Genomic DNA, 25,780 nt, shown 5'->3' with positions numbered 1-25,780 from the left:
CTAATTTGTTTTCGATTGCTATAGAAAAACATGGACCAAAAGCAACATGGGGAAGAGAGCTACTTGGCTTATACATCCCAGTCACAGCCTGTCACTGAAGGAAGACAGCAGAAACTGAGGCAGAGGCCATGGAGGAGTGTTCTTTTCCCATGGCTTGCCCAACCTGCTTTCCTAGAGCACCCAGGACCACCTGCCCAGGGGTAGCACCATCGCAGGGAGCTGGGCTGTCCCACACAGGCCAATCTGTGGAGGCATTTTCTCAGTTGAGGCTCTCCTATCTTATGTTACATTGATAAAAAACTTAAAAGTCCAAGACTCCTACTGTTCCACCGGAGACAGGGAGAGTGCTGTCCTGAGCTTGCCTGTCAAGGGAGAGCTAGGTCACCTACTGTCACAGCCCGAGCTCAGAGCTGGTGGGGTTGGAGGGTGGCACAGCCCAGCAGAGTGCTTATAAGGCTTTATATATTTTATGACCTTGGTGCAGTTTATGGTTTACAATGGCTGCAAGGAAATTGGATCAGTTCTGTTTTACTTGCCAAATAAAACAAACGTCAAAATAGTCAATATAAAATGTATTCTAATTTGGCTGAGTTAAGTCAGCCGGCTTTCAGGAGGATCACCTCCTGTATGCAAATGCCGCTGTGTGTCTCCCAGCTCGCCTCTGTGGCTGGGTGTTGATTTACTGGCAGTGTGCGTGCTGTGTGAGCCTCTTAAGTCATCTGGGTTTGTGTTTTTATCTTTTGTGGGTTGACTTGGATTTTACTCTTCTACTCAGCCTTTGATTTTCTTTTTTTAAAGAAAAGAATCTCTAGTTATTTATTTGAATTTTAGTCAAAGGCAGGAAGGGTTGAGTTTTTTACTCTTTCTCTTCCTTGAGATGCTGGGTCTCTGTGAGAGACTCTGTAGGGGAGTGATGGAGTTAAGGTAACATGAATCAGCTCCCCCCATAGGCTACACCCCACCACCATGTTCCCCTATCCCCACGCTTCTTCTGCCTTCTGTCTCCCAGCTCTGGGCCCCAGGGTTAAGTCAGATGACCCCGTTCCTGTTTTATTCTGAGCCTGAGCCTCCCTTGAGCCTTGCACCCCTCTGGGCTGCCCATGCTCCGGTCACGTGGAGAGCCCCTCTCACACTGGCCGAGCAGTCCCCCATTGTCACAGTCCCAGCGCGCATGAAGTGTAAAGCCCATGCTTTTCCAGTAGAGAGGACCCATGTTCTGCCCCTCCAGGTCCTCATCCCTGAGCACTGTCAACCACAAGAGCAGTACGTGCTTGTGGGGAATTGGCAGAATATAGAAAATAATGGGAAAACAAAGCCCATTTCCAGTGAGGAAGTTCTCAGAACCTTTTGTTGCATTTCCTCCAAGCTCTTTCCCCTGTGTACTTTTATATAAGTGACATCATCGCATATATAGCAAGTTCGTAATTTTCCTGTGGAGCAGTAAACCGTAAACATCAGAAACACTCTCCTGGTCTTTGTGTGGAGACACCTGATCTAAGCGCCAAAGCACAGTCGCCAGGAGAGTGGTGATGAGGTGCCCTCTACTGGCCAGCTAGGAGGTGGCAGGCGGTGTGCTGGGTTGGAGCCCCAGGCAAGAGGGAGATGGCGGGTGGCAGACAGGAGCCTGGGGGTCAGTCTCAAAAGCAAAGGACTCTGCCAGCACTTGGATTCAAGCATTCCCAGAAGCTTTCTGGAGAGCTGTCATTTCCAACTTTACTTTACACAAAAGGGGTGTTTGCTGACCTTTTCACAGGTGACAGGCCATCGCCTTTGTCGTCTCTCCCAGGAGCAGGCCGTTCCCACCTGAGCCTCCCCACTGCTGCAGAGGCACTCGTGGTAAAAGCTGATCTGGTGCCCTTCTCCTAGCCTTCCTTCACGGAGATCTCCGGGTAGCCAGGATGCTCATTGGTGATGTCCAGCAAATTGGATATTGAGTTCAACTGAGTTTATGTCAAAAGCCACATAAGATGGCCTGGCAGAACTCACCCTCTGTCCGGTGAGCCCTGGTTTCACCCACACACCTCTGCTTAAGTCCCTGGGGTAAGGCACTTAGTTCAGGACCTGAGCCTGCATCTCCCTCCAGGCAGTGAGCATTCCATGCCCCACCCACTACTGTTGCACACATTATCCAGTAGGATGGGGTGACCTGCACATAAGTATGCTCAGGGGATACTCATGTCCCTACCTCCCCACCCCCTGGCTGGCCTCAGCTAAGAGGGCTGCCCTTGAAGTGGGGGGGGGGGTGTCTGTTCTGCTCCGGGCTGCCACCTGGGAGCATGTGTACCAGTAATGTCTTCCAACAGAGCATCCTGTGCCCTCTCACACATGGGGACTCACATGTGACACAGAGCACCCTGTGCCCTCTTACCTTAGCTTGCTGAGCAGTGGAATCAGAAGCTTGATAAAGAGTCAGTTGTGCTTACCAACTCCACAGATGTCACGGTCACTATGAGAGTGGATGTACTAAAGTAGGATAGATCCTGTAGCTGTAACTCCACAGCTGGCACCCATGGGAGCCAGGAGGTGCAGGCAATGGGTAAACTAGGACCTCTCAAAGCTCACATGGTCTTCAGTATAGGGCCAGATCCGGGAGACCTGGCGCAGAGGGCGAGTGTGTGTGTGTGTGTGTGTGTGTGTGTGTGTGTGTGTGTGTGTGTGTGTGTGCCTGTGTCTGTGTCTGTGTCTGTCTGTCTGTCTGAGTGTCTCTGTGTGTGTGTCTGTGTATCTGTGTGTATCTCTATGTGTGTGTCTCTCTGTGTGTGCGTCTTAGTCAGGGTTCGTATTCCTGCACAAACATCATGACCAAGAAGCAAGCTGGGGAGGAAAGGGTTTATTCCTTCCACGTTGCTGTTCATCACCAAAGGAAGTCAGGACTGGAGCTCAAGCAGGTCAGGAAACAGGAGCTGATGCAGAGGCCATGGAGGGATGTTACTTACTGGCTTGCTTCCCCTGGCTTGCTCAGAACCCAAGACCACCAGCCCAGGGCTGGCACCACCCACAATGGGCTGGATCGTGCTAGTTGAGAAAATGCCTTACAGCTGGGTCTCATGGAGGCATTTCCACATCTGAGGCTTCTTTTTCTATGATAACTCCAGCTTGTGTCAACTTGATACACAAAACTAGCCAGTACAGTGTGTGTCTTTGTGTGTGTCTCTGTGTATGTGTGTCTGTGTGTATGTCTCTGTATGTTTATGTTGTGGGGGTGTGTGTGTGCCTGTGTATCTCTGTATGTGTGTGTCTCTGTGTGTATGTTGTGTGTCAGTGTATTTCTGTGTGTGTGTCTGTGTGTGTCTCTGTATGTGTGTTGTGTATATCTGTGTGTGTGTGATGATGATGATGATGATGATGATTATGATGATAAACTGATTATGAGCTTGTTACCATGCACCCTGCTGTGTATGGCCAGGCTGTGTCCTGTCACACCGGTCAGGTTCAGTGGAGTCATGTAAAAGTACCAAATTGCGTGTACAGCGAGGCAGCTGGCTCCAGAATCTGAATGGCCAGCCAACAGAGAGAAAGCACAGCACTTGTGAATGAAGGGGCAGGGGAAAGGCTAAGAGGTTACAAGGCTGCAGATTTGGGAGTCAAGGTTTCTTTCCTTTCTTTTTGAGACTGGGTCTCTCTATAGCTCTGGAACCTACTAACTTGTTGAGTAGACCAGAGATCCACCTGCCTCCCAAGTGCTAGGATTAGAGGTGTGCACCTCCCCAGGGTACAACATTTCTTTTTAAAACAAAAGAATAAAACTTCACAAAAGTAGATTCGGTGGCGTGAAGCTGATGAGGGGTCGTGAGCTACTGCTGAAGGCTGGCTGGAAAGCGTCCCTCGGATGCCCATGTGTTGAAGGCATGGCCTCCAGTGGGTGTTGGCAGTGAGACTGTCAGTGCATGTGTGGAACTAGATCATGACGGTGCTGAGTTAATCAGTAACTAATTTACTGATGGATTCACAGTCACACTGATGATTGAGAAGTGTTAGACACTGGAAAGGTGGGGCTCAATGGAGGGAGGGAGTCACTGGAGTCTACCTCATCTCTCTCTCTCTCTCTCTCTCTTTCTCTCTCTCTCTCTCTGTGTGTGTGTCTCTGTCTGTCTGTCTCTCTGTGTGTGTCTCTCTCTCTGTCTCTGTCTCTGTGTTTCTCTCTCTCTGTCTCTCTCTCTGTCACACACACACACACACACACACACATGCGCGCGCGCGCGCGCGCGCACACTTGGAGGTGAGAAACTTTACTCAGTCACATGCTTCCCTCCACCCCACCCTGGTCCCCAGAGCAGCTGAGCTGGCTGACGGTAAGAGCCTTGACCCTGGGAGCCAAACCTTTCCTCACTAGCGTTGTTCAACCCCGGTATGTTGTTCCAGTAGTGAAAGGAACCAGGATCTCAGACCTCTTCTCTGGCCTTAATCAAGAAATGTCTCATCTACCTCTTGCCCTGACCTTGTGTGGTTCCCAGTTTCTGTGATAAACGCCTGACACATACAGCACAGGGGAGAAAGGGTTTATTTTAGCTCACTTTCCAGGCCACACCCATCATAGCAGGAAGTTGTAGCAGCTGGAGCTGAGGCGAGTTGGTCCAGAGTTGGTCTGTAGCCAGGAACAGAATGGTGGCCACCGCAACTTGTGCTTAGCTCTCTGTATCCCCTGTGTACACTTCAGATCTCCTGCCTAGGTAGGGGAAGCTACCATCCACTTGGGGGCTGGGACTTCTAACATCAATTAACGGTAACTCCCCATAAGTATGCCCACAGGCCACTCTGATTTAGACATCTCTTCACTAAGACTGTCCTCCCTTCTAGATTATGTCAAGTTGACAAATTAAAACTAAGCATCAAACACCTTTCTTAGAAATTCTGGTTCAGCAAACACCTTGCCAGGGTAACCTTGGTTAGCAGTGTGTTGGGAGGGCTCAGAGTGGGCATTGGCCAACGGGGCCTGCTCCGGATTCCACAGACACTGCCTTTTCCTCTCGAGTGCTGGTGGTGGTGATGGAGACTCCAGTCAGAGGAAAGCTGCCACTGTGGCATATCTCTGAGGCGGGTATAGACAGGCCTTTGCCAAATGCCTAGGCCCCAGTGGTGCTGGCACCATGTCTCAGACCAGTGTTGGCATGGGTAAGCAACAATTACTGTGTGACCCGAGAATGGACCCCAGTCATACTAATACGGTTCATTTTGGTGACGGAGGGCTCCTAGAGACTGTAACACATGCACACAGCGGCTGTGCTCTGCCCTACAGAGTGTATCCCATGTTTTCTGGCCCTGGGTCACAGCATCCTCCCATCCAGATGCAGCCTCCTGGGAGTGTTCCCAGGTGTCGGGCGAGCTTGCTGGTGCTTGGGACTCTCCCAGTGACGTATCAGCTACCAGAAAGTTGCCAGTCACAGTTTCCGACGTATGTTGCTCAGTGACAGACATCATCGTACTTAACTTTTTACATGGATATTATCAGTTTGTGACAGATACTCTGGGAAATGGGGCATTTTGGCGGCAGAAGACCTGTCACACTCACTTCGTCTTCTTCTCGGGGACACCAGAATTCAGTCACAACTTTTGCATGTCGGTGTCAGGTTCTGAGAACATAGATCCCGCTGACCTCAAAAACGGTTCCATCATTCCAGTCCCAGGGCTGTCATCTAAAAGGTTAATGGCCTTTTCTGCAGGAGACAGAAAATCATACCACCTACTCTCATTGCTGTCATATACCGTGTCACAGCCCATGAGCTATGTGCCATCCTGCCTGCCCGATCCTGCCTCCCTGCTGGACTCGGGGCCCAGTTCTGCTGACTCATGAAATGTTCTGGTTGACTAGCAAAGTCGGTCTTCATCCAGCTGATATCCCTGGTCAGTAGTGGAATCCCATGTCCACAGTACAGCCTCAAACCCTCCTCCTGCCTCCTGTCAGTCCTCAATTAGGAGGTATCTTTATACCACAGATGTATCCCCCACCTCACCCGCTGAGGCAGGACTGGATCAGGAGGCCTACACCACTGAGGCCAGCTGTCCTGCACTTCCCGTGGTGGCATGAGCTTGCTATTCATCATGGTAGTTTAGTACTGCAGGCCTATAAGGGCACCTGGCAGATTCTACTCGGGCAGAGGATGACGGCCCAGGCTTGGGGTGACATGCCGTGGTTTGGTGTAAGGCTCATCATTTCCTGAAGGGTCACATGAACACTGCCTCCTGGTCAGAGGCTGAGAGCTGGTTCCAAGGAGAATTGTTCCTCCCTGCTAATAGCGAGTGGGCTGTACCAAGGTCGGAGTTGTTCTTCCATAGCGAGCCACAGGCTTCGGAGGTGGCTGGGCACTCTGCCCTGATCCTGTTGAGAGAGGTTGGGGCTCAACACGCCAACAGTTTGATTTTCTTTCCTTCACATGAAACCCACCTGAATTTGTTTAACGAGATGCTTTTTAAGGTGTAGAGCTTTCTTACTCCACGTACACAGACCTTTGCTGTGAGGTTTGAAACAGCTATGCCTTACACCACTCCCAAGAGAGGACCGGCAGCTAGTAGAGGAGAGGGCAGGCCTGAGCTCCAGAGCTGGGGCAGGGACGAGGCTGCCATGACTCATTGTGGCAGCCACTGTGAGAGTGAATGCTCACCTGTGTTAGCCTCTTCCCTCCTTAAGAATTAAGCTGTGGGCTGGAGAGATGGCTCAGTGGTTAAGAACACTGACTGCTCTTCCAGAGGTCCTGAGTTCAATTCCCAGCAATCACTGAGTGGCTCACAACTATCTGCAATGATGCCCTCTTCTGGTGTCTGAAAACAGCTACAGTGTACTTATATGTAATAAATAAATAAATCTTTAAAAAAAAAGAGTTAAGCTGGACACCGCTGCTTCTGCTGGTCCTGGCCAGTCTCCTGGCCATGGTAGCCCCGAAAGACTGGTTACACAGAAACAATGACTGTGAGGGCACAGTGGCACTGAGTGTTGAAACCTTTCAACTACACCATTTCCTCGGATAGAGAGAGCGATTGGGAAGAAATGTAGCCACAGATTGGTCAGGGCTTCTGAGCTCCAGGGGCCCAGCATTTGGGAAATATTTTCAGAAAGTATCTATTGATTGTATAGCATGAGTTAGGATAGAGCTAGGAGTCAGCATGTACTTACCTACCCTCCTTTCACCTGTGGTTCTGTCTGTCCAGATATCTAGTCGTCATCACACCGCAGTGCCAGGCTGTTCAGCACCGTCTCAGGGACCCTATGAGCAATAAACAAATATCCTAGCAGTAGCTCCACCGGCAGACGCTACTGCCAGCCCCGTTGCAAGTGGAGAAACAGGAGATTGGGAAGTTGGGCTCCTTTCCTAGTGTCCCACAGCCCAGGTCCCAGCCAAGTTCCCTTCAGCTTGCAAACTCCCCCTGTGCCCACTGCCTGTGTTTACATGGCCCCTGGCTATTGAATTTATTGGGCTTTTGTTGGGCTGAACCTCTGCCTGGTTGAGAGACAGCCCTCTGGTACCCAGATATCCTAAATAGGCTGCTTTCCCAAGCTGCAAACCAGCTGCTAGAGGGCAAGTGGGTGGCAGGGACTCCCCACCCTAGATTTAGCCTCTAGAGGCTCCCTGACTGGACATGACATCAGCAGCCTGAGTTCACACTACAGGAGCCAGGCGGTGCCATTGAGCCGTGGCTGTTGACCAAAGACAGTACAGACCATACCCGAAGGTCTCCGTGTCACATTCCTTTAGCACAGCTCCAGGACCCTGCCTTGGCAAGCGTCCAGGCAGGATGGACTCTGGAGTCCTGAGAATGCTGTGGGAGCCACCTGCCCAGAGCCCGTGGCCACCTCTGAAGCCAAGGCCAGCTTACTGTTGGCGTCAGGATAATTTTGAAGGAGAATTTCATTAGAACGCAGTTTGGTATTGTTAGATATGAATGATGACTTTAGGCTGAGCAATACACTTTTAGATATTAATTTTTAATACTGCTTCTTGGGAAGTCAGGGCTTCTATTTAATGAAGAATTGACTATTAGTCAATATGACTCCCACCTCTGAGCCGCGGCGGCCGTCAGTCTCTCATACCAGGTTTTAACAAGGTGTCTGCTGCTTGCAAATTTGCTAGAACTCTGTAGATTGTGTGACACGGTGAGTGTCTTATTTCTCACAGTGACAGTTGTGTGGCTTCTGCATGGAACATGTCCTGGAAAGCTGGGTTGTGGGTGCCGAGTCCTTTCTGAGGCTCCCCTCTCCTGTGGTGTTCCTCTGCTTGGTGTATTTGCTCCTGGCTTTGGAGAAAGGTTGTTTGGGGATTATGAAAATTGTTTTGTGTGTCAGACCAGATTTATCAGCTCATTTTGGGGTTGGTTTTGCCAGCCTGGCCATTTAGAGGAGGAAGGATATTTACCTTTTATCAGAGTGGGTGCTGGCAGTCTGTTTGCAGGTGACTCCATGGAGTGTTTCACCCAGGTCTCCAGTGGAAATCCAGCCACCAAACAAAGTAAAAATGAGCATTGCACGGGCACTCTCTCCCAGGGTCTAACCTCACTCCATGACAGACTGCTCTGTTTCAAGATGAGGTTTCAATTATTAATCTGGATATTTAATAAAATCCTTTGCCTTCAGTAACTTTCAGAAAACCTTTTGAGTTTATTTGGGTTGGGTTTTTGCCCATGGGTTGGGTAAAACGCAATCCAAAGCGCAAGGCCCTGGGTTCGGTCCCCAGCTCCGAAAAAAAGAACCAAAAAACAAAACAAAACAAAACAAAACAAAACCTCAATCCAAATATCCTCCTTGAGCAGCATGTGTTTCCTGTCTACTTGAATGATATCAATAGTGATTATTAGAATAAATGCCGTCCTCATCATTTCAGTGCAAGGTTTGAGCATTTGTATTTGTAAACACTTAAATGCACGTATGCGCGTGCACGAGGGCTCATGACTTACCCTGAGAAGAGTGAGGCTTAGGGGAAAGCAGCAGGAGAGGAGAGCCCAGGGGCCTCAAGCACACCCTGCTCGCCTGCAAGGAGCCCCCTGGGTTTTCAGCTCTTCCCCTTGTTTCCCACGCCAGCAGGTATGAACGGGCACCGGACCAAACACAGCTGTCCGGCCCATGGCCCACATCCCACCTCCTCCTTTGCCAGGGCTTTATTCTGCTAACCAAGATGTTTTCTACAGCTCTTAAGACAGAGCGGGCTGGAGGAGGGAAGTGTTGCCTGGGGTTCTCTGTCAGGGGTCTGGGCTCCACACACTGCCTGGCTGCTCGCCTGCCCTGGGCTCTCACACATGCAGCTCATTATGAGGCGGCTTGGCCCCCCTGCTCTGGAGAGGCGGCCATGTCAGCTGGAAGGAGATGAGAAGCCAGCAGTGCCCATGTGTTCTTGGTTTTAGAAGTCGGGTCAGCAAGGTTTAGAGACTCTTTAAATATTTCAGTTTAGAAGATTAGACTTGATCATTTGGGAAGGAAGGGTGGCGCCCCGGGCCCAGGCTTGGCTTTTTTCTTCATCTTTCCTAGGGGAGGTAGGTGTTTTGGCATCGCAGGGTTCAAGTGTAATAAAACCTAAGGGCAGTGAATAAATACAGTGGCTTGGAGTGCAGCAGCTTACTCGTTTTATTTTTCCGTTTTTTGGAAGTAATTGTGAGTTGAAATACAGCAGATTGTTAGAATCCTTGTAAGCTGGGGAGAAGAAAACTCCCAGGATCTCAGGCAAGTGTGTTCTCTGCCTGCTTGACTCTTCTCGGTGGAGGACTGATAGCAGCATCCTGCACTCCATTGAATATGTGGGAATTGAACCCATGCATGTTCATGGATGGTGAATGAGGCCAACATTGTTTCTAATCCCAGGATACTTAAGGAATCTGGGAATCTAGTGCCCCCTGGTCCCCCCACAACACAGCAAGTACCTCAGGTTTTCCACAGAAGATGACCATGCCACCAGGATATGCTCCCTCTCCCCCAGGATGTACCCTCAGTCACCATATGAACATCAGGGGTGGGGGGCCATCAGCCCCATCCCCTAGCAGGTGCACCCTGTCCCCTCCCACCCAGAGCCAGAGGGGAGCCCAGTGTGTTCGCTGTCATTTCCTGTCATGTTCTGTGGAACGTGCTCACTTTTCATACCTCTTAGATGCTAGATTTCAGAAGTAATTTATCACTTCCAAAGAGTGTGTCATTAATAACCACTGTTTAGAACTGCCGAGTCTTCCGTATGTGTGTGTGTGTGTCTGTGTGTCTGTCCCGGTTAAGCTCCCCAAAAATTGGCCTTGCTGATGGCAAACGGTGCCTCCACATGGATAGATCCAGCCCTCCCCACCCCCAGCCCCACCCACAAGTGAATTGTCCCCTACCTGCCTTTAATCACCACGAGGGTGGGTGGCAGTGGCAACAGTGCCTGGCCTCAGCCTGGCCTCAGCCTGGCCTCCTGGAACTCATTAGTATTATTGCCAAAGACAGGATTATAAATTGAGACTTTTTTTAAAGCTGCTTGGAAAAAATTTCTATTTAACTATTGCATTTTATTGTTCTTATGAGAGAGAGGGGGGGAGAGAAGATTTCCTCATCAAGCGTTTGAAACAGTAAATAAAGAACCCAAGGGGTTGGGGATTTAGCTCAGCGGTAGAGCACTTGCCTAGCAAGCTCAAGGCCCTGGGTTCGGTCCCCAGCTCCGAAAAAAAGAAAAGAAAAGAAAAAGAAAAAAAGCACCCTGAAGGGGATAGTTCAGGTTCAACCGTGTCAAGAACCCAAACTTCAGATCTCCCTGGGTGTGGCCCCGAGCAGTTGTCATAAATGCTGCAAAGGTGGCATCTGGCCACCCTGGGGGCGGGGCCCGAGGGAGCTCCCCCAAACCTGCAGATGGGTGGCAGTTAAGAGACAGCATCACCATTCAGTGTATGCTAATCGCGTTGTTATTCTTAACATTAAAATTCCACTAAAGCGCTAATAATTACTGTTAATACCGTCCCGTGGAAAGTCACAGTAAAGGAGCAGTGGTAGAAACAGCATTTAAGGGAGAGCTGGTGGCATGAGAAGAATGCAAATAAGCGTTATTAGCCTAATGATTCCGCCGTCGCCATGGCTGTGCGGCACCAGTGTTGTGAATATGTCATCCGGCACCCGTGAATTTGGAAAGTGTGTCAAAACACAACTTCAATTAGTTTGCTCTAATTATGGCTCTGGAGAGTTTGTGACTACATCACTCCTCATTAAAGGAGATTTTCTTATATGGATTAATGTTACAGACAAAGGAAAGTTTCAAAGTTCCTGATGTCGTTTTCTCCCGCCCTGAGCTCGCTCAAAGAGGCTGGGTAGATCCGGGTGTCCTGCTGTGACCAGAGGTAGGCAGGAGGTCGGGTGGGGAGGCTGCGGTGAGAAGCACAATGTGGTGTTGGGCTCTTTCCGTCCGTCTGTCCATCCGTCCTGCTGAAGCGGCCTTTGTAGAAGGAGGTAGGAGGACCTCCAAAAGAGGGTGGTGAGCCCATTTGGATCTGTTAGGAGACATTTGCCACGGTGGCCCTGACGTCTGTGCGCGAGTGCGTCATGGAGCCCAGAAGAGGACATAAGCCTGGGTGAGCGTTGTGAGAAGACGTGGCTTGGAGGTGGGATCCTTACTTCCCGTTGCATAATCTCTGGAGTGGAATGCAATGAAAGGCCAACCAAAGTGTTTTCAAGAGGGCTGACCGCATAGCTCAGCCCATAAAGTGCTTGCACTACAGACCTGAGTTCAGCATGAAAGCCAGATGTGGTGGGTGCCGTGAGCACACTACACTAGAAACCCAGATGAGCAGCTTGTAACTTCTCCCGATGTCAGAATTTACTGAATAACAATAAACCCATAAGGCCGGGCTGTTCTGATGACAGCAGTTGTCATAAGCCCGCCTTCCGCAGTAGCCTGGCCAAGGCGGATGCAAGCTCTCTCTCTCCCATCTCCATTACTAATGTTAACTCTCAGATCACACAGCACACAGCAACCGTGTCTGCGTACCGTGTACATGGATGTGGTTTACAGAGGCAGGGACCACAAAGTCTCAGAAGTGGACTGAGAGACCATGCTGATCAGCTGCCCAATGGCTGGAGGGAGCTTTTGTTGGAACTGCTGGGTGATGAGTAACTGGGTGACTTGACCACGTGGGGAAAGTCTCAGCGCCTCTGTTTCTCTAAGAGGGGGTACAGGCACCTCCGGCCTGGCTCTTCTGGTGCAAGTTGGGTGGGGGATATGGGTAGACCTGTTGTAGCTGATGCTCTGTCAGTACCCAGCATGCAGTTCTTCTCCAGGGCTCATCTGGATCTCCGTCTCAAGTCAGTGCAAGCCTGGTTCACACGCTGGGCTCCTTTCTTTGACTTCCTTCTCTCAGTCTTAACTCTCCCAGCCCCACCTCCTCCCCCACCCCCACCGCATAACCCTCCTAACAGAATCAGGGCAGAACAGAGCAGGAGTCCTCCTCCCTGCAGAGCCAGTGTTCCCGGGCAGGGAGCAGCTGGGAAGGGGTTAAGGTGGTAATTGTGTGAGTCTTCCAGGCTTTCTCCCAGTTCTGCGATAATTTGATGAAGAACTTCACCCTAATTAAATATTCAAATTAGGAATAAGTGTCAATATGGCTTCCCATTGCCTGGAACGATGATTAATTGTATTCAAAACTCCAGTGGCCGCTGTAATCTGAGCTGAACCATTGTACCTGATTATTTCTGTGCTGCGTTTGCCATGTTTTTGTTTTAAGATTTAAACTAGTAATTGATTTGCCATATGCCGTCGAGCTGAGCACACTTTAAAGCTTCGCTGCGGGAACTCAGGGAGTTGTGATTTTCTTAGACTTCTTTTGACAGATTTGGTTTTGGTTTTGGGTGGTTTTTTTTTGGCTTGTCTAGTACAATGTGCTCTGGTGAGGACTGGGACATCACCTGTGTGGGAATCTCGTTGTATAGGTAGGTAGGCTGGGGTCGTACTGATCAAGTGGGTGGCTTGGATAGAAGTGAACAATTTTGTGTTTGTGCCTTGCAGTTCGCAGTAACATGGTGTGGTAGAAAGAGCATAGTTTCAATGACAGCCCAGCCATTTTCTTTAGCTGTGTGACCTTGGGCAAGTTCCTTAACCTCTCTGAGCCACTGAGTCCCCACTGGAGAATGCTGTGTACCCTACGGGGTTGTTTAGAGATGGTTGCAGGGCATTCGAATAGGGGAAACCATCATGCTCCCAGGAGCCTGCAGGGACAAAGCCTCTGGCATTCCCCTTCCCCAGAAAGCCCCTCTCCTCTGTCTGAGCCCACCCCATCGTCCAGCTCTCTGCACCCAGCATTGCTTGGGTCTTGCCATGTGGCAGTTTTTGGGTTGTCACTTTGACCCAGGTGACCCTTTGTTGCTTGAGCCTTTTCTCCCCTTCCCAGGTGAAGCCATGCAGGAGACTGTCAACAGGTGTTGGCTGGTGTCCCTGACCCCGTATTATTTTAAAACCAAAGCCTGAAACCTTATACTCCTCTAGTCCTTGGGTTTTAGAGCTTTTCACTTTGTGATAGATTTATGTATGTCTCAGTTTGTGGCCAGTAGACTCCCGCTGGGAGAGCATGCTTCACTCTGGCTCCTTAAACCATCTCAACAAGTAGCAGGGTGCTTAGCTTATAGCAGGAGCCTGGTTAAAGACAGCTGGGTAGGGCTGGTGAGATGGCTCAGTGAGTAAGGCTGCTTGCCACCAAGCTCGACAGCTTAAACTCTATCCCTGGACCCATGTTAGGAGAGAACTAACTCTCACATTTTGTCCTCTGACCTCTACATGCACACCATGGTGCGAGTGCGCGTGCACACACACACACACACACACACACACACACACACACAAATGTAAAAATATAAACCTAAAAGAATAACCACGTGGATAGTCTATGGCTCCTTGTTAGTGACAGCGTCCCATGTGCACTCCTGTAACAACACTAGTCTCTCCTTGGAGGACCCTGCTCACTACAACAGTTAGAAGGCTTCTGTGGTGAGTGTACAGCACTTGCCTTCTCTGGTGTGGAAAAATGTCACATCAGACTATAAAAAAACGACAGCAGAGACATCTGGGAATGGCCTTCGAGAGCAGCAGCAGAGGCACAACAGAAAACAAGTCCAGACCTGTGGCTGTTGAAATGCTGCCTTTCTGTTTCCAAGTAGCCCCTGGCTTTACTGAGACTCTTCAAAGCTCGGTCCCCGTGTAGGTGCTCGGAGGACCTGGAAGCAGGCGCCATTCTGAGAGTCTGAGGGGATCTGCATGCAGGCCGGGTCCTTCCAGCGGAAAACGATGCTTTAATTACCCTCAGAGTGAGCCAGCCCCTCAGCATATGGTCCTTAAGAAGCAAGGGTCCCCAGACTGTCAGCCAGCGCAGTCACTGGCCAGGGACCTCTTTCTGACACCGTTGACCAGCTTGTAGTGGGGACGCTCCAAAAGGTGCTGATTAAAATGCCAGCAGGTGCAGGGAAGGCCTGCTCCCCGAGACTCCCACACCCCGCTCGCTCGCACCAGGTGTTTTCTCAGAGCCTTTTTCTTCATTAAGTGGTGTTCATTAAGCACGTCCTCACACCTGGCGCTGAGGCTGGGCATCACAGCCGACTTCTTCCCAGTGGTGTTCTGCAGGAATAAAAGGGAATTTCATTTAGCCATTTGCCACCCCACCCCCCACCACTTCAGCTCAGCTGCCATTGCTTTTGAACGGTCCTTCTGCTGTCCCCAACTCTCCTCCCTGGACTGCCCGAGATCACATCCCTCACACTTGGTGTAGATGAGGAGACAGCTCTTTCACACCAGTGCTATGCTGGGGTCTGTCCCCTGTGCCATCTCCAGGAGTCTCTCCCTGGCTTTGCCATTGTCAGCTTTCTGATTAGAAGGGAAGCAATGTTTCATCAAAGCATCAGCAATGAAAGCATGAGGTTCGAGGGGTGGGTGGCATAACTGCTGATGACACCACAGTCATGTCCCAGAGCTGGACATCCTTCAGGCTTGTTGGCACTGGCCCTGTGCACAGAGTAGGCTGTCCCTCAGGACTGGCTGTGACATGCGGTTGGAGCTGCCTAACAGCTGTGTTACAGAACAGCATCCAGCTCATCTGTCCCTTCTACTTGTTCTGCCCCTGGCAATGTTAGAAGGTCATCAAAGCTGCCCCCATTTTTCTTCCCAAAGCCCCAGTTTCTGCTAGCTGAGGGTCCGATCCACACACAGCCCCTCCACCAGTTCCTCAGCTCTCTCCCACCCCGGACCCTCGTGGCCACTGCTCTATGTCTGTGTAACTTTCTGTGGTGATCCTACGGTGTGGTCTTCAGGTCTTCGTGAACCTTCATAGGCAGTGCTGAGTTGGCACCTAAGTCCAACCTCCAGCAAACTTCGTGCCACCCACTTAGCCGGGTAGCTGAGGGACTCCCCAGGTACTTCTGCAGGCCAGGCAACCTCAGTGCCTGACTTCCAGCAGGTAGCTGGTTGGGGATTTTGTACTGCCTTTCCAGGTAGATTCTGTGAGAACGCCAGCTCGCTATGTCTTCTGTCTAAAGCACACTATTTCCCACATGGCTCGCTGTCCTCATGGTTCCAAAGAGAATGAATAAGCCCTAGTCTATTTACCCTCTGCTTCCCATTCCTAAGCTTGGACTTAACAAGAGCATTCACCCCAGTATCTCACTCTCTTGCCCAGGTTACTTCTCCAGTAATCCTCCTGCCTCAGCCTCCTTAGTAGCCAGCTGGCAGCTACAGTTTTAATGCACTTATTCCAGAGAAAGGAGTGGTGGTGCCTTCTTTGTAGTTTCTATGGCACAACTTTTTATCTTCTAAACCTCAGGGTCTCTGTCGTCCTCAGGCACTGAGTCTAATAGGAAAAGTCAGAAAATCACATCCATATTTTCCAGGACTCACTCACCACCCGGGATGCCCCCACTGCCTGCTCTGGAATTCCATGAGCTCCCCTGTCTTTGCTAATCAGATCCTTACTCTTGCTTTGTTGAAGTGGGATCTGCACATTGTAAGCTGTGTACACTTCATATGCTTTGCGGGTGGACATGTGTGCACATGTGGGACATTCAACAAACCCAAGGTCTTGAGTGTGTCCCCTCTGTGTGTCTCTGTAAAGTATCCCTTCTTCCTTGGGCAACCTCTGGTCTGGCCTTGTGGATTAGTTTGCATTTTCTAGAGTATTCTAGAAATGAGGTCATATTGTGTGTATTATTTTCTGCCTTGTTTTACTCAATCCAGTTGCCCCAAGATTGATGTCTTGCATGTCAGTAGTCTGTCCCTTTTTGATTGCTGAGTATGACACAGTATAACAAGTCACCCACCATCACCTGGCATTGTACATCTGTTCTGTCCTTAGTATTGTCAAATAAAGCCAACAGTACTTTTGGTGAATGAATCCTGGTGTAGAAACACACTCCCATTTCTTCTCTTAGGTAGAAGTCTGTGGATGGCTGGGTTGTGTGAGTGGCTGGGTATCTAACTTTAAAAACTGACCTGAAAGCTGCTCTCTGGTGTGGGGAAGCTGCTGTGCCCCTGACAGAGCCGCTGACAGCACTGGCTCCCCTCGCCCTTGCCAAGGATTGACAGTGCCCATCTCTGGCGTCACTTCTCACTCTGAAAGGTAGAGGGGGTCCAACTACGCTGCAAGCCCTCATGCCCCTCCTAACTCATGATCACCAAGTCTTTCCACGGTGAATTTGTTCCTCGTATCTTCCTTAGGGAAGAGTCGGTTCCAGTGCCATGGCCACTTCCATGCAGAGTTATCTTCTAAGTTGCAAGCGCTCTGAATATGCCCCGTGTCAGAGCGCAGTATGTGTTGTTGTCTGTTTTTCTTTGGGTCTAGTATTTATTTCTGTTTACAAATGTTTGTTTTATTTTTGTAATACTGTGTGTAAGTACTTCTGTGTGTGGCGTGTACACGTGAGTGCAGAGCCTTATAGAGTCCGGGAGAGGGTGCTGTGGGCCCTTGGAGCCAGATGGAGCTTATAGATGGTTATAAGCCTTCTGATAAGGATGCTGGGAACAGCACGCAGGTCCTCTGTAAGAGCACACTGTACTCTTAACCACTGAGCCAGCTGCCCCCTGCCACACACACACAGGGAGGGGGGGAGGGGGAGAGAGTTTGGATTTTGTTTTCTTATTTTGTTTATGACACTGTCCTGGAATTGATTATATAACCCAGATTGACCTGCAACTCATAGTGATCCTCCTGCCTCAGCCTTCTGTATAAGCTACCACACATAGCTCAGCTTGTGCTTTTTAACATCCCATTTAAGGAAATTCGAGTAGCTCAATACTGTGTAAGTGTCGTGACCTTGCCTCCCACTCGAAGTCTCAGGAACCCCTCGTCCCTGAAGCACACGCCGTCATCTAATAACTTTCAGCCCTGGGAAAACAGAATGAAGGGACCCGTACGCGTATGTACAGGGGATACAACACAAAACCAACAGCCGTCTCCAACTGCAGGCTAGCCGCGGCCCCATTGCTGCTGTCCTCCACAGTTTGAAGAGACAGCCGGGTGTGCTGCAACCCAGCAGACCCATCTCCCTTCCATGTGACTACAGGGTCCAAAAGATTGACGGTTGCATTTAAAACATTCACACGGACCTGGAACCAACACCAGAAAATACAGATTTAAATTAGCAAGGAAAAGGCAGAATGAAAGGAAATAAATTGTGCTGGCAACTACTGTCACGTAATAAAATGTCATGTGTAACTGAAGGGCTTTTGTACAGGGCTGTCTGAGGCTTAGTGGCCATGTTAATTGAATAAGGCGCCTCATATTGACTTGGGGCAAGAATGAAATTTCCCTTAGCATCTATTTAGCTGCAGCTGTTGTTGGCAGCGGCCTGATGCTCGTCTGTTACAGAACTGCCAACCCCTGCACTGATGTCATGGCTCCAGGAGCAGCAACCAGCCCCAGCTTGCAGGTCTGTCCTGTCTCCCCAGGGCAGATCCTGACAGGTCCTGAGGGAGAAAAGCTGGCCAAAGGCTCTGCAGGGCTTTGAGGCTGCCCTGGTGCCTTCCCATCAACCAGATATTGGGGAAATTGTTATCTGAGTCAAGTAGCGATTGTTGGTGACTGATGACCATGACCCCCAAGACTCCCAAGAGAGGGCAGCCTGCCCTCTGGCTTCCTGGTCATTAGAGGATGTCTCCACAGTCACTGTGTCTGCCCATGAAGTGGTCCCTTGCAGCTCACTCCCGTGATCCCGTTTCGGTTACACAATGGGCACCAGACATGGTTACCCCCTGGAATATCGTGGTAATGGTAGAAGCTGTCGGGCCTCTGACCCAGCTGAGAAGAACCAGCGATCTTAGCAGCCCCTGTAACGTTCTGTCCCTCCCATCGATGAGGCACAGCGTCCTGACCTCATCTGGGTTTGGTGAGTGCCTGGGGGCTGGCAGGTTCCAGTTTCAAATGTGGAAACCAGATCTTTGTCCTCACTCTCTCAGGGACGGACCTGCGGCTGTGTCTGGCAAGCTCCTAAGATCAGTACAAAGGCCTTGAACTATTCCAGCGTGAGCTTGTACTGCAACTGAGCTGTCCCTCCAGCATTCAACAACCTTGGCTTTATACGCCATGCCACGAGGATGAAGCTATCCTTGAGTCAGAGGGAGCTACATTTTCCAAACCATCAACCAGCCCAGCCCTGAGGATGAGAAGGAGGCAAATGGGACGCCTTGCTGGAAGATTCCCAAAATTATCCCTAATTACAAGTCAAAGTCAAATGTATTCATTCAGCAAGTCCTAGACAACTTTACAGGGCTTTTTTCTCAGCACTGGGGGTGTTGAGAGGAGAAAAAAAAATGATGCAGATCAAACTCTGCCCCACGGAGGGAGGGCTGTGCAGGGAGCAAGGTGGGCGGCATTGTTACAGAAGAATTCTTGGGACGAGGCATCTCTTCTAGGGTGGTCAAAGCCACTGTTGGTGAGGCGGCCTGGCCGGGAGAAGCCAGCCTCTGCAGAAGAGTATTTCTTCCAGACAGAGCAAGTGCAAAGGCCTGGAGCAGGTCTGAAAGCCACAGGGATAAACACAAAAAGCTGGAGCTGGAATTGGCGAATGGGGGGATGGGGTGGGCTAAACTGGCAAGGCATCACAGCCAGGGCAGGGTTCAGTTTAAGGCAAAGGAAAGTCCCCAGTGGGTTTGCGTTGGCTCCTGCAAGTTAAGGAAGACAAGGTTTATTCGGGCTCACATTTTGGGGAAACAGTCTAACAGGGCGGGGAAGGCACAGGGACAGGGCTGAGGCAGCTGGTCACATTGTGTCCACAGTCAGAAAGCACAGAAAGATGGCACCGGTGCTGATCTTGTTTTCTCCTGATTGTTCAGGCGGGGACCCACTGCCTGGGCTGTTGCTGTGCACAGAGTTAGGGTAGGGCTTCCCACCTCAACCTGATCTGAAAACTCCCTTCCTGACATGCCCAGAGACTGGTTTCCATGGAGACTCTAAATCCCATCAAGTTGACAAGATTAGACCTCACACCAACTTAAAGGGTTCACCTGGTTCTGTGATACTTGCTTTGTTTGCGTCATGACCTGTGTCTGCTGACAGATGACATGTCTCTTCAGAGGCCCCCCCCCAGCTCCCAGGTGCTAGCTAGCATTGAGCCTGGATCCCATATCCAGTGAACTGTGGAGGGCAATGCCCTTGACCCACAGAAGGTGCCACTAGCTGTCCATCTGTGTACAGTGCACTGCCGCCTGTTGGGATTGCTGTGAGAGGTTGTGGCAGGGATCTTGAGTTTGGCATCACTGGCTTCAGAAATATGGCCAGGACATTGCCACCCAGCATGAGTGACCTCTTTCTATCCTGGGTCCAAGTTCTGAGGCAGCATAGCTTTGAATAAAGTTATCATTGCCTCCAGAGGATTTGGGGATCTGCGCTGTCTCTCATTTCTGCTCTCACTGGTGTTTGTTAGGAGGCCAGTTTCCTTCTCTCTGAGCCATCCATCTTCTGTGGGGAGGACTAGGCACTGGGTATGGGGCTGGCCACCCTGGCAACTGCAACTGAAGTTTGCTCCACTCAGCTCTCACCTGAGCCCTGGAGATCTGTGTCCTCAGCCCCATGTCTCCTTCCTGAGAGAAGAGTGGGTGCCAAAAATGTAGAAACGATTTCAGTTTGACACTTGCCTGCTGAGTGGCTCCTCCCTTAAGGACTTAGTCAGGCCTCTCTCTGGGCCCTCTTATTCCCACGCCCCTCATGTCACCCCATGTATAGATACGGAAACCATTTCTCGCCCATGTGAGTTCTTAGATGCTGCGGCCACTCCTTTCTTCCCTCACCCACCTCCTTCCCTCCGTGTCAGGGAGGCCTGGGGCCCACCCATCCTTTTGGGAAACGCAATGCAGAGAACCAATGCTGGGCCAGCATCACTTTTGATGCCACAGAAGGACCAAGAGGATAATGTCCAAGACTTGAATGGGTCAACAAGTATCCAGTGATTGGTCCGTGACAGAAACTGTCGTAGCAAATAGGGAACAAAGTTGGCATGTGCCCCTGCTGTTAAGTTGACATCTGACCCGCTGTTGAGCACGTCTCAGCCCTGAGAGAGAACACTCAGGCCATTGGGTGAGGCCTTGAAGGACGATTGGCCCACAGGAGCTTTGCCGTCACAGCTGGATGTAGCCCACACATAGGCAACCGAGCCATCAAGGCAGCCCCAGGAAGCTAGCAGTGCTCCCCCATTCCCCAGACCCGCTGGGCCTGACTCTCCCCACCGCCAAGGTTCTCCTCACAGTGTTGTCTGAAGGCAGCCATGAGCTCGCTGAGTGGGGTACTTGCTCTCGGCTCAAGCTCACTTCCACGTTCTGGCGACAGGCTCACAGCCGGCTTTGTGGGCCTATGGGAGGTGCTTTCCATGAGCACATACTGTGTGCTCTGCACCGGGGCACAGGACACAGTGACTCAAAGCAAGGTGCCATGCTCACTGTCAGAGGCCACTGGTCTCCTCCCTGAGAGTGAAATCCTTCACAACTTGTGGTGGATGTGGAAACCATTCTTCCCAGCCAGGGTGTTTTGATCATACTGATGTGTCCCACACTGAGCTCAGGGTTAGATTGCCAGTCTCTGTGAAATACCCTGCAGGATGGAAGAAAATGGCTACTGGTTTCTTGAGAAGGCCAAGGCTGTGGGAGAAGATGGAGGTCTGGCTGCTCCAGAATACTGTTCGGTTAATGGAGGACATCATGTGCTTTCTGAGTCTAGGGGCCACGGCACACTCCTTATAACCACCTTTCTCCCCGTCTCTCTCAGGCACATCTCCCTGACACTCCCGGCTACCTTCCGAGGCAGAAACAACACCAGCACAGACTATGAGTACCAGCTCTCCAACCTGTATGCCATATCAGGTATGTGGGCCACTGTCACAGCCCAGTGCAGAACTGTGCCTGTGGCTACCTCTCAGTCCCCAACCATGCTGCCTCGTCCCTGCAGAACCTGGCCTTCCCTTTCCTTTGTGTTGGAACTTAGAGAAAGGCCAATGGCGTGTTTGGAAGTTAATGAGGTATCGTGTGTTGGTATCTCAGGTTGGGGGGACATCCTTCACCTGCCAGGGCAGGCAGGCCCTGCCTGCCGTGTTCTCCTCTCCTCGCCTCAGTTTCTCACAGGGAGTATGTGTCCAGCAGCAGGGACACAGCCTGCTCCCCCTCACACACCCCAAGTCCGTGTCTGTGGTTTCTGCACTCAGCCTGGAAGTGGATAGTGTTACTGTGGCAGGAACTTCGCCAGGGAGGAGAAATGGGGCGGCCTCACTGCAGAACAAAGATTCATGAGGTGTGAGGCCATGCAGGTGACGAGCTAAGAGCCCAGGAAGCCCACAAACACCCCCATCACGAGGGCCCCAGACAGGGGTGTTTGTCTGTCAGGGGAACACGGTAAATCGGCGCCACTTACCAGCACACATCCTTAACGCTGAGTGGCATCTCGAACACGAGAACATGACATCCATTCATGTCCCATAATGAATCAGTTATTGGAAAGGTCATCTCTCTCTTTTCTAAAACCTGCAACTTCGGGTTACTAAATGGGGGGACTCTGACGGTAGTATAATTCCTGTCAGTGTTCGTTCCTCTTGTTATGACCATCCCTAATAGGTTTGGAAGTGAAAGCAAGGCAGATTGTTCCATTTCTGGGCGACACTCCTGCTGGGAAGGGGGAGCCCCGAGTCCCAGCTCTGGCTGTGTTCCAGGAGCCAGGGTGTGGGGGAGGAGAGGCGGGTCGTGTATGTCTAAGAAAAGCGTCTCTGGGGAGCACTGTTTCCGTACCACGACTATTTCAGGAGAGTCATCGGGAGCTTAACAAGTGTGGAAGAATGGCCTGTTTTGTAGAAATGCTGACTATTTCCCAGATGCTCCGTGTCAGAGAGGTGCCTAGGAGGACTGCGAAAGCCAGGTCCACTCCCCTCAGACCCGTGCAAGGACAGTGCCCTCGCACATCTTCCCGTCTGCAGCTAGCTCATCTTACAGCTTTGGCACTGGGCAGCACCCACCGTCCCTGTGTCCTCCGATGGCTTTCCCAGCTGTTGATGCTGCCTCAACAAACAGCCCGCAGGGCGCATGCTTTGGTCTGGTAGGAATGTTATCGCCGCCGTCTGCTCTGGACCGCTGCTTCCTCAGTGCAGCGTTGATGAAGTGTTGACTGGGCTCGTCCGGCTGCTGGTTTAGCGATAGCACGGTAACAGCCTCGGGACACAGGGGAAGTGGGTCAGAAACTTCCTGTCCCATTTACCTCCATGACAGTCGGTGGAGTCTTCATCTTCAGAGGTAGTTGAGGCTCCAGCCCAGGCCACAGACCGCACAGGTCTCCTCAGCAGCTGAGGCACCAGTCACTCTGCTAGGAGCTGGCTCTCACAGGGCACCAGAAGTACCCTGCAGGCCCTCGGGGCTCCATGAAGGCCTGTAGGCTCACCGTAGCAGTTCATCCATCCCCTTCCATTCCCCCAAATCGTATGCCTACCTCTGTCTTGTTCTAACTCAAGGGCACAGAGTCCACCCTGTCATCCCCACAGATAGCAAGTGGCATACATATCTGTCTGTTGTAAGAAAGGGTTTCTACAGGTTTAATCCAAAATCTTTTAGGTGACACACACCCCAGCCAGCCAAGCCCAGTGCTGACTCCCCAGCAGTGGAAGTTCTGAAGCTCGCCAGACCCTCTCCCCCCAGCCACCAGTGCAGACCACGTCGCTCTTCCAGTGCTGAGCTCTTGGTGCAAGCCTCTGGCATGCTCTCTGTGGTTCCTGACGATGGCCATAGCTATCTGATCATTTCTGTCCCTTCCTGAGATAAGGAGATGTCAGAACAGTGTGCGTGAGGATGTAAAAAGCAGCCCTATTGACTCAGTATGGGAACATCGACTTTCCAATCCCTCTTCCCTGAGCCAAGACAGTCTCCTTCCACCCCAGAGCCCACATTCAGCGCCTTAGATCAGAGCTCCTGTGGCAACAGAAGAGACCATACAGGATGCTGCCAGGCAGAAGCACTGAGCTGGCGTCTGTTCTGCCCAGGAACACCAGGCAAGTCCCTCGTCACCTGACCTGCTGCCTGCATGCCTCCAGGGTCTAGGGCCACCACTTCCCCTCACCGAGCCGGGCTCTGCACCTTCACCGCCGTGTAGAGGGTTTTGGTGCTCAGCACACATCAGGCACAATGGCCACAATCTACCCATCCAGAAAACAGTCCTTGCTAGTGGAAGGGGGTGAGAAACTCTCTGGCTCGGAGCTAGAGTCCTGGAATGCTCATATCCCTTTTGCTGCCATCTTGAACCCCGCCCCTCCCCCAAAAAAAGTTATGAAGCAGTCATTTGACCTCATCCTTCCTCTCCTGGGACTGTCTTCTAGAAAATTTTTACAGATGTGCAATCTTACTTATCAAAAGAAGAGCTGGGATCCACCAGGGTGAGCACTGTTGCTTTTCAAATGAGTGCTCTTGAAGCAAGGAGAGACGGTGTGTGGGCAAGGATATCCTGCAAACCGTCTGTCCGACGGCCTGGCTTTTTAGCACGCAAGAAGTGAAGGAAAAGTACACACAGTGCTGCCGTGTAAGGAAAAAGCTAGTTGAATGTCCAGTGAGATCTCTTTAAAATACAAGTTCTAGGAAGACCCACACCAACCTGTTTAAGACATTTTCTTCTTGCCGGGGCAAGCAGTGGCCTGTCCCCTCTCATGCTGTCCTTTCCTGAGTGAGCTACACAGTCATATGGCTGCCAGCCTGTATGTCCCTCCAAGACATGGACCCCTTTGAGGGTCCCTCTTGGCCTCAAATGGATCTGCTTGGACATTTCACAACTGACCCTGAGGACTTTCCCCAGCTAACTTTTTAGCATATCTTATTTTTTAGGAAACTTTTTTAAAAGGTTATTTTTTATGTGTATGAATGTTTTGTCTATATGTATATGCTTGTGCCTGACTAGTACTCACAGAAGCTAGAAGAGGGCACCAGATCCCCTGGAACTAGTGTTACAGATAGCTATGAACCCTACTGGGAATTGAACCCAGGTCCTCTGGAAGAATAACCAGGGCTCTGAACCATTGAGCCATCTTTTCAACCCCATATCTCTTAGTAATGGAAAGTCTTCTAGGCTAGCATGTTAGCCCTGTCAGCCTTAGCAAGGACAGATGCCCAGCTGAACTACATTGCACACAGTGCTCAGGTTCTCTTGGGACCTAGACTCAAGTAAGGCTTTCATATGAAAAGAAATTTCAGGAGGAGCTAGCATGAAGCAGGGTCACAGTTTGTTAAAGTAGAAAGGCACCTCTGGAAAGAGTAAGACATACCCAGGGCACAGGGGTTTGGTGCGGGGAGTGAGGTATGAGGTGGGAGGTTGTCAAAGCAGACCTCAGCTCAGTATCCCAGCCTCAGCTGTGTGCAGGGTTCGGTGGCTCTTGAGCTAAGCCCCAATGCTTGGTAGGAAACCACCTCCTCCTTTTTCGGTAAGATTGGTTTTGGACTGAGTGTTTCTTGGATAAAACTCAGAGCCACTGCAGTCTCACAGAGAGTTTAGGACGTGTCCTTTCTCTGTAGGGGGGTTTCTGATTATACTTTTAGAAAACTAGATTTTGGAGAAGTGTGTTGGAATTTTGGGGCTCAGCTGGTAAGAACTTCATCCAGACCCTGGATGAGGGGCTGCTCTCCTGGCCCTGCCCACTGTGCTTCCCAGAGGCTCGCTCTTTCTTTTTCTTATAACTTCCTTCAGATGTTTACATGTCTGCCTCACCTGGTCTAAGGACAGTTTTAGGTAGAGCCCAAACTACCAGCAAAAGCCACCTGGGTGAGAGAAAATGATGTGGGGGTTGGGGACCGTTGGGTGCAGCTGGCAGCTGCCCGGCAGTGGGTCCTGGGTCTGGGGTGGATAACATTGCTGGGGAGGGGCTAGGCATCCTTTTTCCTGATCCCAGAAAACAATCTTTTCTCCCAGAACACTGCAAGTGGAGGACAGCTCCGTGTGTGCAGTCCTGAGAGCGGACGGGAGTGAGCAGAGAGGTTGTGAGTGTGCGTGCCTTGCTGCAGCAGACCTGTCTCTTCAGATGCTAAAGTGCAGGTCCATCAGGCGACACCGTGCGGGTGACAGAACTATAAATGTTTACATTCATGGGCGTTCGGTCTGTTCACAGCTGTGACAATAATGGCATTCCATGAGAACAGTCCTTGCGGCCTAGGGAAGGGCGTCACCCATTCTTGGTTGAAATGGCCCCCGGCACTGGAGACCTTTGTGAGGAGAATGTACCTTAGGGCACTGGATGTGCCTCCCCAGCTTCTGCTGTACCAGAGGACTCCCAAGGGAGGGTTTCCATGCCTCTCCTAACCCAGGCTGCTTCTTCAGCTGCATGGCGGATACTTCATGACTGAGCCTCAGAGCAGTGGAAGCTAGGCGCCCAGGCCTT

At 50.9% G+C, this 25,780-nt stretch overlaps 1 protein-coding gene across 2 annotated transcripts in view; it reads left to right on the top strand.

Moving 5' to 3' along the window:
* Positions 1-25,780, top strand: part of Mvb12b (multivesicular body subunit 12B) — a 158,641-nt gene that overhangs the window by 62,810 nt on the left and 70,051 nt on the right. For both annotated transcript variants that reach the window (XM_017591884.3, NM_001271232.1), the window contains exon 7: positions 21,157-21,251. In XM_017591884.3, the coding sequence (XP_017447373.1) occupies positions 21,157-21,251 (95 nt within the window). The remainder of the gene's footprint in view (positions 1-21,156; positions 21,252-25,780) is intronic.

This window comes from Rattus norvegicus, chromosome 3, assembly GCF_036323735.1.
Source record: "Rattus norvegicus strain BN/NHsdMcwi chromosome 3, GRCr8, whole genome shotgun sequence".
Classification (NCBI taxonomy): Eukaryota; Metazoa; Chordata; class Mammalia; order Rodentia; family Muridae; genus Rattus; species Rattus norvegicus.
Note: the sequence above shows the minus strand (reverse complement) of the source record. Positions and strands in the feature narration are given on the sequence as shown.